The sequence below is a fragment of the Zerene cesonia genome, chromosome 8 (assembly GCF_012273895.1).
Source record: "Zerene cesonia ecotype Mississippi chromosome 8, Zerene_cesonia_1.1, whole genome shotgun sequence".
In the NCBI taxonomy this organism is placed as follows: Eukaryota; Metazoa; Arthropoda; class Insecta; order Lepidoptera; family Pieridae; genus Zerene; species Zerene cesonia.
Genome location: NC_052109.1, coordinates 3,794,027 through 3,807,541, shown reverse-complemented (window position 1 = coordinate 3,807,541; position 13,515 = coordinate 3,794,027). Strand labels below are relative to the sequence as shown.

At 31.9% G+C, this 13,515-nt stretch overlaps 2 protein-coding genes across 2 annotated transcripts; both read right to left on the bottom strand.

Moving 5' to 3' along the window:
- Window positions 1-5,948: 5,948 nt before the first annotated feature.
- On the bottom strand, window positions 5,949-7,534 carry LOC119828712 (phytanoyl-CoA dioxygenase, peroxisomal-like). Its single transcript, XM_038350953.1, has 4 exons — window positions 7,337-7,534; window positions 7,084-7,257; window positions 6,692-6,862; window positions 5,949-6,203 (listed from the first exon to the last, which is right to left on the bottom strand). Exons 1-4 carry the CDS (start codon window positions 7,532-7,534, stop codon window positions 5,949-5,951), a joined length of 798 nt encoding a protein of 265 aa, XP_038206881.1.
- Window positions 7,535-11,151: 3,617 nt separating this feature from the next.
- Window positions 11,152-12,917, bottom strand: LOC119828660 (phytanoyl-CoA dioxygenase, peroxisomal-like). The gene is made up of 4 exons (XM_038350896.1): window positions 12,723-12,917; window positions 12,270-12,443; window positions 11,698-11,868; window positions 11,152-11,436 (listed from the first exon to the last, which is right to left on the bottom strand). Exons 1-4 carry the CDS (start codon window positions 12,915-12,917, stop codon window positions 11,185-11,187), a joined length of 792 nt encoding a protein of 263 aa, XP_038206824.1. The 3' UTR covers window positions 11,152-11,184.
- Window positions 12,918-13,515: the final 598 nt, after the last annotated feature.

Here is a 13,515-nt window from a genome sequence, read left to right as displayed (position 1 = left end):
AAACATTAATTTTTTTTTATGCCCCGAAATATGACACAAGTAATAATTGTGTTGTTTTTTTAATCCATTTATAAGGATCTACTTCTACGTATAATTACTCCAAATTTGCCGTAACAGCGTATATTATAACCTGATATTCCCAGCATTAATATTAATATATCCAAATTCAATACACGTTGTGATTGAGTTCAGTAAGCCTTACCTTATCCAATCAGTTCAACGATGCGTATAAACGAACAAGACTTGCTCTTTACAGCCTCTGAATTTCTCTTCATGACATACTGAATTAGATACAATTTCCTAGTAACCTTTAGGTACAAAATAAATTGATATCTACGTATTAGCTTTGTTGATTGTTTGGATTATATTATATCTGATTGTACATACACGATTCACGAACATATTGATTACATTAAATATATCAGTTTATTCCAATACTGTTACTTGTTATGTTTTATCTTGATTATCAGACATTTAACAAATAACATTGAATACTTAATTCAACTTACTTGGAGTTCGCTTTTGCTGCTTCACCAAATAAAGACAGAACATTCGCGCAAAATCATGCACAAATTATATCGAATGAGCATCGATTCAAAGCAAATGTTATTAAAACCATCTGTTTCTGATTCATTAAGGTTTATGTACGGACATTAAGAATGCAGAAGCCAACGGGAGCGCGCCAAATGTTCACACTCCCAACGCCATTGTATCGCACATTTTATTTTATTCCTCACATTCTTCACCCGACCGCTGCAAGCACTTTTAATGACGGTCCACATCGTGTTTAACTAACTGGTAAATTTATACTTGAAAATACTGAAAATTCCGGACGGTTCAAAAACTGGGGTATGTTTAATTTCGACGATACTACGCCGCGTGTTACTCATTTGTTACATTACATGCTATGCTTTCTCTGTCATAATAACCCGCAGAATTGGCATAATCGCCGTTGTTTGTGTTTCATTAACATTTTAATAAGGGGTTAGTGGACAAACTAATTGTTTTATATTTACCTAGGTTTACTCGGAGCTTTGCTCCCGTCTTCTTTTCTAGTAACTTTAATTTGTCAGATTAAAATTTAATACTATGCAAACTATGATGCTTTACTTTAATATTATTTATGATTTTGCCGTGTATTCTAACGTATGAACAGTATCACTGAAGATTATCGTAATTTATTTTATGTTAGCGTTTTTGGAACTGAGACTTAAGGATTAATTTTGTTTGATTAACCTTTAACATCCTTTGCAGGTATTACTCGTAGATTCCACTTTTGGTATAGTTATTCAGCAAAAGTATTGTTATTATGTTGAAGTAGTTTAAAATTTTAGTAAGGATACCTATTGGAGAAATACCAAAAAAAAACCTTTCAGTACCGACTGGAGAGTAATAAAATTTAGAAATGCAATTGTATACTAAATTAGTAAATTCTTAAAGAAAAAGTTCGTAAATTGTAGGTACAGCTGGTACAAGGTACATTCCTACCTTTAATACATTCGTTCGATAAGCCCGCAAGATAGAATCCACTTAAAGCAGGCTTGGCGTGAATCTGCTTCACGAATGCAATAATACGAACAGGTACAAGATACTCGTATGTTATATTTAGAATCCTTTCCAGAATGTTCCATCTTTCAAGTATATTCGAGCATTACATTTTAAGTTATTTCGCAAATAATAGATAGGATAGGATATATATACTCAGTTTAGTTCATGTTTATTTTTATTGCAGTGGGTTAATATTGTACATTTATTATTGCTATACATTCTACAATTAATTCAGAATATAAGCTACGCCACTGTACTTACCAGATGTCATTCACATAAGTGATGATGTTTTACCAGACTTAATTACATCCGTATAAACTCTAACATAATTATGTTCATAGGATTGAGAAGAAGGAATGAATTAATTTTATGAAATTTACTGAACGAATAATAATTATGATTCTCCCATGAGCTTGAAAAACGTGAAAGGTTAGCTATCTGCATTGAATTCAGTTGGATTGGAAAACAATAAATATGATTGTCGGAGGCTTCGCGTCCGACTGCCTCGTTATTTGAAAGCCACTGGAAAATATACAGTGAAAAACGAAAAAAAGAATAAACACCATTACTAAATTAAACTTGTTCAAAGTTTTGAACTTTATTAAAAGCGCGACGTTGTAGTTTGCACCGAATTACAGATATACATACACAACTAGTTGGTAAACCAGGATTTATGCAGTTTTTTTGCTCAACTTTTTTAGCAAACTGCAGATGTTTTTGAATGATTATGTATTCATGCCCGCACAAGTTCGAAACTCATGAATGTTTCAACAAATATTTTAAAATAGTAGTTTTGAATATATACCAAGATTTATTTAAAAATCAAAGCACGTATAGGTTATAGGGTTACGAACAACCACAGAAATATAAGCATAAAAATTATAAAAACAATCCCAATATTTAATTTTTAGTTTTATAGCATTGAAATGCTTTATAAATAAGGCGGAATCACGCGTCGTGATCAAAATTTTTTCTATTCTTTAAAAATTTCTCAATCCCAATATTTTATATCTAATAAAAAACAAGAATCTGTTTGCAATTTTCATATCAATAACATATTACAAAATGTTTTACAGCATTTTTAAAGACATACGAAATTACATGTTTTTGTACGTGTACGTGCAAGTTACTCTAACGATATATAATGTGTGGCACGACATACCATACATTACATTCTCAACTTGCATATCCAACAAATCTTACAGTTACTATAACATAACATGGAATGAAGTTGTATTCACAAGGGAATTCTCAACAACTCACGTAACCGTGTCACGCCTCGATAGCTGTTCATGGCTCTGCAAAATGCACTGCCATTGTCTTCTGGGCACCAACAATACAAACATTATATCGGTACGCATTTGCAGTGAATACGAAAATTCTTAAAGTTAGGAATTTTATAATACTCGTCCATGTTGTAATAGAAACACAGTTACACTTCAATTCAAATACAAATAAATATAATAATGTATTAATTATATAATCACATTATTGCGTCAAAAAATAATATAAAAGTTGGAATTAATAATGCACACATGTGTAAACGTTTAAATATTTTAAAATCCAGGTGCACATTCAGCTCAATATTATTTAAACACGCTTAGTTCTGAAAAATTCTCTATAAATTTTTATAACCTTTTTCCCTAGCAGGTGGCATAGCCGTTCATCTTAATGCAAAAAATCCCTTGAAAATGTCATAGACTTTACCTCAGATGACTTAATAATGAGAATATAATGGACCGTTATATTATATTCATCAACGGAGGCGAGATACTTTGCAGATAAAAGGAGGAACTCGACCTTCATCGAGGAATGGAAGCCTCTACAAAATAGTAATTAGCGTCCAGATAATAAAACAGCACGTTCACTAAACTATTTATTTCATTTTTGTATACGATTTGCTATTGAATTGCAAATAAATAAAAAACGTAATTAAAGAATACGTTATCAAGTTGTAGGCTATAACAATCTCATAACTAACCAAAAAAGTGCCTACGAAAATCAAGCTATGAATTTCATGATATTAGACCACAAAGCATTAGGTAATTAAGAACAGCTATAACGCTTTCGGAGCGCTAGCTGATGACGTAACCATAATACGATCAAAGATTTAAATCGTTAGATTGGTAGGCCCCTCGGTAATTTGAGCGCACGTAATTGTGACGTTATTCAAAATTGTGTATGCGAAGTCTGGTGTTCGTTACAATCTTCTTAATGTAATGTACATTATATTGTTACGGTACAAATCGCCTATGGCGCTGTTTTTTCAGACATAGGTGGATAGAATTCACTTAATTTTTCAGGAATTAAAACAATTTCTATGTGGTCTACACTTCGAATTAATTATTTAGGATTATATTACTTTAAGTGTAATGTTGTTCAACCATTATTGTTTTGCTAATTTTGTACACATTCCATTAGGATTCCAGATACCTAAAATTTTTAAGCACGAAACACTACAGCAAAATTGTAAACCTGATTTACCGTATTTACTTGCTATCTCTACTGCTCGTATTGTCTAGTGATACCAATGCAGACGCTGTAAATAATGTATTAGTTTGTGTAGTAGTTTAATTTGACTATTGTACGATTGGTCTAGTTTGGTCGTGGAAACCATCCAATTTGAAACGCTCTCGTAACTACGACTCTTATAATATATCTTGCGGGATTCGGAAAGATAAATTTGACTATTCAGCTTATGACCTACTTTTACAACTTCAGTAGTTAAAGCTTTATGCCCTCGTGAAATATATCCAAATTAATAATTCATAATGGTATTTGGTGCAGGTAACGTGGAAATGCCCGATGTTTAGAGTTTAGCTCAACATGTATGTAAATATAACATTTAGATTCAAAAATGTTTTGTAGTTGTACCATTTTTATTCTAAAAAAAAATCTAATTGCTGAAGTTTAAAAAATTAAATCAAATTGAAATACTTCTCTAATACCTATTTCGTCTTTAGCGATGCATGTTTTAAAATATAATATGTCATTTTACAGGTTCTAATGTATTCGAATTCAATAGGGCTATTACTGGTCTGTATATTATAGATATGCACAAAGCAATTTAAAGTAAGAAATCGTGCCTAAGCAAATCTAACGTAACACATGTATCAAAATCACAAATCGGCTTAGATGTAGGTGTGCGGTGCATTCACATGACGTTCCGGGCAAGGCAGGTGCGACTCACTGATAACGTGCTCAATTCTTGTAGGATTAATACGAATTTGGAACACACTTGGCTATTCTCAACAAGACACCTGACTTTACAAGCTGATTCCCTGTCAATGCTTGTACTTGGACAGAGCAGTTTCACTGAATATTGCGTTTTGGATATGCCTAGAATTCTTAAACTAATAAATTAAAAAAAATCCTACCCCCTGCGTGGTACTCACGAATTCATCAAATAAATGCTCAAAGGGATGCATTAACTGGATGTTAAACATTTTATTATTGATCATAATCAATATCATATTGTCGTGTTAAGGAAATTTGACGAACGATGAACGTAGCGGGGAGCTCTAAAAGAGATCTCTTCCTAGAGTAATCCAATTCTATAGAAGATGTTTACCCGGAATAAATCAACCTGTATCGACTACACACCGCAACGATCCTGTTTACCCCAATATCAGATTGCTTCTTTTGCCAATGCAATGTAAATGTGGATTTGTATCGCTTTCGATATTGAAAGCTAACGTGCCGCATCCCGTTGAATACAGTTTATATATCCGCTTTGCGGTTTATCTTTGTGCGGTATTGCTATTTTATAGTTATTATAAAAGCTACACTGTGTACATTAAAAAAAAATCGAAATCTAACTAATTTTTCAAAGAGATGACGTATGTAGTCAAATAAAAACATGCACATAATAAATAGTACAAGGTATCAAAGGAATAATACATAAGAATAAAAATTAGCTACGTGTAAGGTATTCAAAAGACAGAAATCAGTATAATTGACCCTCAGTCAGCACATGAACCCACGCGTGATACAAAAACCGTTAGAAGAACTAAAGAAACTCCCTTGATTTCCCACCATCGAATGAAAATAGTGTGTTAATGAGCAGAGTTAATTGCCGCTAGGGCGCTTCACTCTATTCAGTTAAGGGCACCTTGAATGCTGATAAGAAATTTGATGAGTCAAACAAAAGAATCGCACGCAACAAAGCTTCAAGCGAAGTAATGACTTATTGTTATTCTTAATAATTCTTTGTGAATATTATTGTTTAAAATAATGGTGTCTATAGGTTAGTTAATTATGTTAGTTTTTCACATAACTATATCATCTTCTTTCTATTCGTCTTTATTAAACCTGTATTTTTACATGTAGTAATGGATAATTAAGAATCATAAGGTTTTATGTAAAATGGCAAACAATTAAACTTGAAATAATCATATAATTTAGTCATATTGATTTCTCCTGAAAATATTTGCATCCTTAAATTTATTGACGCCACGCAACACAAGTCCACGGCATGGCTTATCAGGAAAGCCATCGACTTGTCTGTCATCTGCGTCTGCAACTTGAACAAGTAAAATGCGGCGACTCTGGGTAGATCTGTTTGGAGGGCTGCCGTGAATCGTGAAGTAGGAGAATATTAGAACATCGCCGGGATCCGCAATAACAGGCGTCGCTTTTTCGATTGGATACTTCTCCTAAAAAATACAAACATAGACAAACACAGACAAACATAGACAAACATAGACAAACATTCATTCATACCCAGGAACACAGACAACAACTAACAAATACATTATTAATCTATGTTTTACTGCGCAGAAGAGTGAGGACTTAAAAATGTAATATTTTTGTTTTTGGACTAAAAGCACATTGCACAAAATAATCATTAAATCATTAAGGTGAAATGGCCATTACGGCTCAGAAATGAAAGTATTCTTTTTCATAATGCAAAAAGAAATCAGCCATATGAGTTAAGTAAATGTATAAATGATAATTTTGTTATGTAATCTGAAATTATATTACAGTTTACGTCAGTTTTGTTCAACTTGGGGGTCACACAATATGATAAGAAACTTGTAAAATATTGTAATGTTGTCTTACTAATTTAAGTTTATTCACGCTATACAGCCATAAAACCCATTAACACCAAAATTCCTACCTACAATATATTTTTGCATTTTACCTGATCGAGATAATGAAAGTCGCTACCCTCCTTAGCTCCAATATCTTCTAAAGGACCAAGTTTATGAGAACCTGGGTATACAAATAATGTACCATTCTCTTCATTCGAGGCGTCCAAAAATAACGTGGCTGCCACCATGGAATGCTTTTCATAACGGAAATAATGATAGTCCTGAAATGCATATTTACGAAATCATCAATCATCGGTACAGATATATATTATTATTTTAATGAGACTTCGAGAACACATAAAGTAATTATAAGTCATTGTACCTATGCACTAAAAAATATCTTATACATATACAGTATAATATTATATTGCATGCACCGGTCTATGACTGACCGTTTAGTGAGTACAGGACTAATATTATATTATTTAAATGAGTTACTCACCTGATGCATGGCATAGGATGCTCCTTTTTCAGGTGGCTTTGTATGCGCTTTTGTGTGATGTAATACAATATTCTTAGTACCCATAACATCTTCTAAGGCATCCAATAAATCCTCATTATAGAGATATCTTGCGAACACTTCATGATGCATTTGTAAATTGTGAATTCCTTTAACCTATAAAATAAAGATATTTTTACGCTTTCTAAATTATCTTTCTAGACACAATGCACAAGGAAGGTACACAATTACTAACTGTTAATTCTGATTTGCCTTCTCGATCTCCATCTGTTCCCACCCACGAGCTTTCTAAAGCAGAGTCCTTTTTTCTTTGAAACAAATTATCATATTCTTCTGATAGTCTTTCTAGCTCTCTTCCTTTTATTAAGTTTTTTAAATGCAGATATCCATTGTCTTTATAAAACTGTATTTGCGCTTTTGTAAGTCTTACCATTGTGACATTGGCTTTTAGAATCGAGTGTCACAATAGTAGTATCGTGGTTTTATATAAACAAGTGATATGAACGTTTTTAAAGATGTTATGTCTCAATATAAAGATTCGGTTCGGTAGTTTTCGTACATTTCGGTATTTTTTTTTTATTGTTATTCTGCGTTACTTGTTTAACTAATTATTTTCGATTACTTCTATATGACTCTATAATACAGACGAGAAAGAAAAAAAAGAGCGAGATATACCTACCAAAACGAAAACAATAATTCATTCCAATTCTTTATACATTTGTATCATTGTCACAGATCTTCAGATTTTGGTTATTGCAATGGTTATTGAAAATAGGGAACGTAATAATAATTTGATAGTTCTATTCCATAATTCAATGAGTATGAACATTGATATCACAAATTTGTTTTGAACACATCAATAATGTTGTAAATTAGCCATGATAATAATTATAAATGTTAAGGTCAACGTGATTACAACAAAAAATAAATTAGTTTGTTATTAATAAATAATCATATATTTACTCTATAGACTTTTTAATGTAATACTGATGTAACTTTTTAATATTGAGGTTAAAGAAGACATTCAGTACAAAGGATTTTTTATGCGTACAATTATATAATTTATAAAATTTTCGTTTATACTTTCTTTTTCAAATATTTCCAACAAATTCTGAGCAGATTATTTTTATAAGATAAACGAATTAAAAATGAAGACCTCTAAAATTCTTAAATTTGCGTGGATGTAGGTTTTTATTATCATAATATTATATAACCCTTTAATAATAATAAACATTACATCAAAACGGAAATAACCAGCCAGCACTACATTCCAGACCTGTAGTCCCGTGTCTCCTATTGTGGTATGGGCAAATAATGTACATCTGTTTCACAGATCAATTTTCTTTATGGACAAGTAGGTCATCAGCCTTATGTGTCCTGCCAGACTATGTATGTAAATATTTTTTGTAAGGTCCCCACTGGGAATAGAACTCAAGAGCTCTCGGTTTTATGCTCACCGTCGTTAACCACTGTACCAAGGAGCTGCAGCACCACAAATTCTATCTGTGAAATCGGTATAAGGGCTGGTATAACTATATAAGAATTTGCAATTTGCATACTATGATTTTATTGTACGCTAATTTCGTTCTTCGTGATACTTATTGGTTTCTTGTAAAATGTTAGCTGTACTTTAAACCATTGAAAATGGAAAACTTACATCCACTTTTTTATTCAATGAATATGGAGGTGGGAATGTTATATGTTTGTGTAACTAAACTACTTAGTACAAAAACGTTTATAATTACGAAGCCCATCTTTTGATGCAAAGTTTTACCTTTTGTGTTTATCTTAGGTCCACAGCTAACATAAGTCACGGCGGTTGTGACGGTAACTATGCTTGAAATAAAACAAATAAACTAAGCCGCATTATAATAATAATAATGTTAGATGTTCTTATAACCGTGATATAAGTTCAATTCAGTTCATATAAGTTCACAACATTAAAAGTTGATTTCGAATTCATAATATCATTCCATATTTTTCTAGAATAGTATGATTTGCGATATGCTACGTCGCATATTTCACAATAAATAGATAATTAATCATATAGTACTATGCTTAAGGTTCCATAAAACACCCAATCACCCAATGGGAGATTTGCCATTTGACTTCTTATCAATGTGTTTATAAAACCATAAAATGTCGTACAATTAAACAATATCGGTAAAGGAGTCTTATCTGTAAAAATAAAATATTAAAATTAAGTGTTTTTAAATAACAAAACTAATTACAAAATGTCATTATTTACGACGCAGTTCACAAAATTCTGCAGTATTGACAGTCTACGAATCGTCATCAGCCTATGTTCCCACTGCTGGGACACAGGCCTCCTATGAGGGTTCAGGCCATAATCCACCACACTGGGCAAGTGCGTGTTGGCAGATGTCACATGTCGTCGAACTTTTTGATTCTTGGACATGCCGGTTTCGTCACGATGTTTTCCTTCACCGTTTTAAGCAGTGGTGATGTTATCCACATGTGCAGATAAATTGAAAAATCAATTTATTTCCTGCACGATCGCCCGGTCTCGAACCCCGACTTATCGATTTTAAAGTCCGAGGTTCTCACCACTGAGCCACCACTGCTTTTTTTGCAAGTCTACGAATAAAATCAATTAAAGTAATTCATAGGTCACGTTTAGATTTGATTTATTAAATTTCACATAATTTTCAAACTTGAAATAGTCAAAGGGTTATTACTAGCTATATGTAATCATTTAGTCGCTCCAGCTCCGCCCTTAGTAGTCGACTGGTTATTTTTGTAATTTATAACAGTTATTATCATAAATCCTAATCCAAGCGATGAAAAATACAACAAATTAAATATTTATAAAATCGTAAATGTCACGAATTTATTTTATAAGATACTTGAAAATAATATGTGCAATTTTTAATGTTTCGATCTATTTAAAATAACACTCACAAACTGTTTTATTAATTGGTGACATAAATACAAAACTTAGGTTCCTTAATGTATTCAGAACCTACAAATGTCATATCTAAAAAAATTATATACAAAAATAAATTTCCATCACAGTTTATATTATATTCCTCGTAGATGTTTTTCAAGCCTATAAGAGATATCACATATTAATATTTCGACCACGTTTACTTTATAAACCGACCACTTTAATTTAAGATAAGTCCAAAAAACAATTATGTTCCCAAATTACCAAAACATCTGAAGAAGAAAGTGCTAAGTGAAGTGCTCGAAATAATTTTCTTTCAAAGAAAGTATCAAGTGTGACCAAAAGCAACTTTATGAATGGGTGCTCAAAGTTGTAAATAAAAAGCTTGGCTCTACGACGAAGATATTATCCTCCAAACAACGTTGATAAAAGAATTTCTCTGTTCAGCGTTCACGAAACGACGTGTCCCTTCATCGTAACTCATCCCAGTCGGCATATTACTTTTATATAATGCAGTCCATAATAGCTTAAAATATTCTTTATGCCAAAGTAGGCAATATGTATGTTTACTCTCATATAACAAGTTGTATAGTTAGACAATATTTTTGTAATTTCTGTATGTTATAGAGGTAGTGATTGTGTAATTTAGACATAGCGCCTGTTATTACGTACGTACTTATAAAATTTAGTACTTATAAAAAATTGCTTATATTAACCAAGCCATTCAGAGTTGAGCACAATTGAATAAAATTTTGAAATTGAACTAAAATTATATATATTTAATAGTAATAGAAAATATGTTTTAATTTTTATATAAGATAAGTTGAAAGGTCACAGTGTAGGAGTTTACTGTTGTACAACATAAATATTATATTGTTTGTTATTAATATTATCTATAAAGGTATTTCTTTATGTTATAAAAATCATTTCATCCAAGAATTCGAGTATATGTTTTTTTTTCAAAATCTGTGAATAAGTCAAGCGTCTCTTTCATCAATACATTATATTATAATGGATTTTAATTTAAATTGTACAGTTATTGACGATTTAAAAACAGTAAGGCATAACTAAAGAGGAAAAAAAGCAAAATAAAATACACAAACTAATCACAGCATCTATTTATTAAAAAATACAATAACTTATACAATAACAGGTCATATAACATAAACAAATGATTACGCTTCGTATCGTTTAGCTATTGAGGCATCGCGGCCTCTGTTGGCACCACGTAGCACCCAACCCGCGCCCGGCCAAGTGGGGACCCCAGTGAGTGGCCTGTCATCAGCATCAGTGACTTGCATGAGCATCATGCGGCGCGTCTTGTTGGATAGGTTGGGCGTGCTGCCGTGCACCGTGAAGTAGGAGAAGATGACCACATCGCCAGGCTCAACGTTCAGGGGTGTCGCGCCCTCGATCGAGAACTTTTTCTATTGAAAAAAAAGAAACCTTAAACATCTCTATTGAGTGGCCAAGTAGATTTTGAACTATAAAATAAAAATGTAGTTCATTAATGTGATAACAGATCAAAATGAATACTTATATAAAAGACATTTTTCAGAAGAGGGACTAGTTTCTGCAATTCTCTAAATCTAATGCAAACATAAACTAATATGGACTAATCAGAAAATTCATTTTTATTAAGTATTATTATAAAAGTATAGGAAACTCCAAAAATCTGTATGTAATACCTGATCAACGTAGTGGAAATTGCTTCCTTCTTTAGGGCCAAAGTCTTCTAGGGGTCCCAATTTGTGTGATCCAGGGTACACAAACAAAGTGCCATTGTGGGGAGTAGCAGCATCTAAGAACATAGCTGCAGCAACAACTGAGTCCTTCTCGTAGGGGAAGTAGTGGTAATCCTGGAAGTTTTACATTTTGTTAATAGTAAGAAGTATAATGAATGTAAGCGTAATTGTAGAAAAGCAGCAGTGGATATTATAAGGAAAAAACTCTCATTTTTCTAATTATAGGTAAACAGCAGTTATTGTCCGATCGAACGAATTGGAAACACAATATTATCAGACATGACTATCATTTTCTTACAATTTTTTTAACCGGTGTGTAAAGTTATATAAAATAAAGAATTAGGGATTTGCGGTTTTCGATAAAAACGAAAACGAAAATAGCCTCGTTATAAATTACAGAAAATATGCTTCTTGAAATGTAATGGCACTAAATACACTTATTTTAAATACGCAAAAACCTTTCTGAGGTAACTCTGTATACCAAAAACTACTATACAAATTTTAGTGAAACTTACTTGATGCATTGGGTAGTTGGCACCCTTTTCTGGGGGTTTGTTGTTAGCCTTTGTGTGGTGCAAGATTATGTTCTTTGTTTCCATAACATCTTCAAACGCATCCAAGAGATCTTCATTGTACAAATATTTACCAAAAACTTCATGATGCATCTGCAGGTTATGGATAGCTTTCACCTGTAATAAGTGTTAAAGCGTAAGTAAAGTAATTAAATTTAGACAGAAACGTAATAAAAATTCGGTAAAATTGTGTAATTATAAGGATTAATACTAACACTATTATATTTTATGTTAAATTTTATGTCAATTTAATTTTTAAATTTCACTGAACTTAATTGATTTAGCAACTAAAATGAAATAGTTAATGATGCTTATTTTATAATTTTAAAATATTAAAAATTATTCCCCATACAATCTACATTTTAATAAAAATTTTAAGAAATTCAAATTGCTTACTGTTAGTTCACTTCCGCTTCTGTCTTCATCAGTGCCAACCCACGCAGCATCAATTTTATTATCTTGCTTCAATTTAAATAAGTTGTCATATTCTTCAGAGAGTCTCTCCAACTCCTTGCCTTTGATGAGTTTCTTCAAATGGATGTATCCATTATCTTTATAGAACTGCACTTGTTCCTTAGTAAGCCTCACCATCTTGATGGTTACTTGGTAACTGGCGGTGAAATTATTGTGTCGGTGATTTATACAATACATATATAGGGAAGACGTTATCAAAAGTTGGTGTCATGACCTGTATGATAAATATATACATGTCATAAAACACATGATTTTTCGCGAAAACCATAGTTCGGTGTACGGTGTACGTGATGTTTAGTTCGTCAACAACTATTATGTCTATTAAAATTATTCCTTTTGCTTTATCAGTGCTACAGACTTCAATAAAAAGTTTTTTGTAAAGTTCCGTAGCTAATTCAGTAATTTAAAATTTATATAAAGTTCTGTGCAAATATGAGTACGGCAGTACATTACTAAGCATAAAGTCTCAATTAAAAAAAGCGTCATTGTATGAACAATATTTCAGCAGCAGAAGACGGTATATATATATAGTAGTAGAGTTTTCACTTTATTACGTACTAAACCTATTTCAAAAAACGCGTAGGTTCTCAATTCCCATGTTTCTTTTTTTGGCTTAATCCGATTATCTTTTTGCCTTCATGTTTTAAAATCCAAATACTTATTTAAATTTTCACTTGAAAACAAACTCCAAAACGACTTTCATAATTTTTTGTGT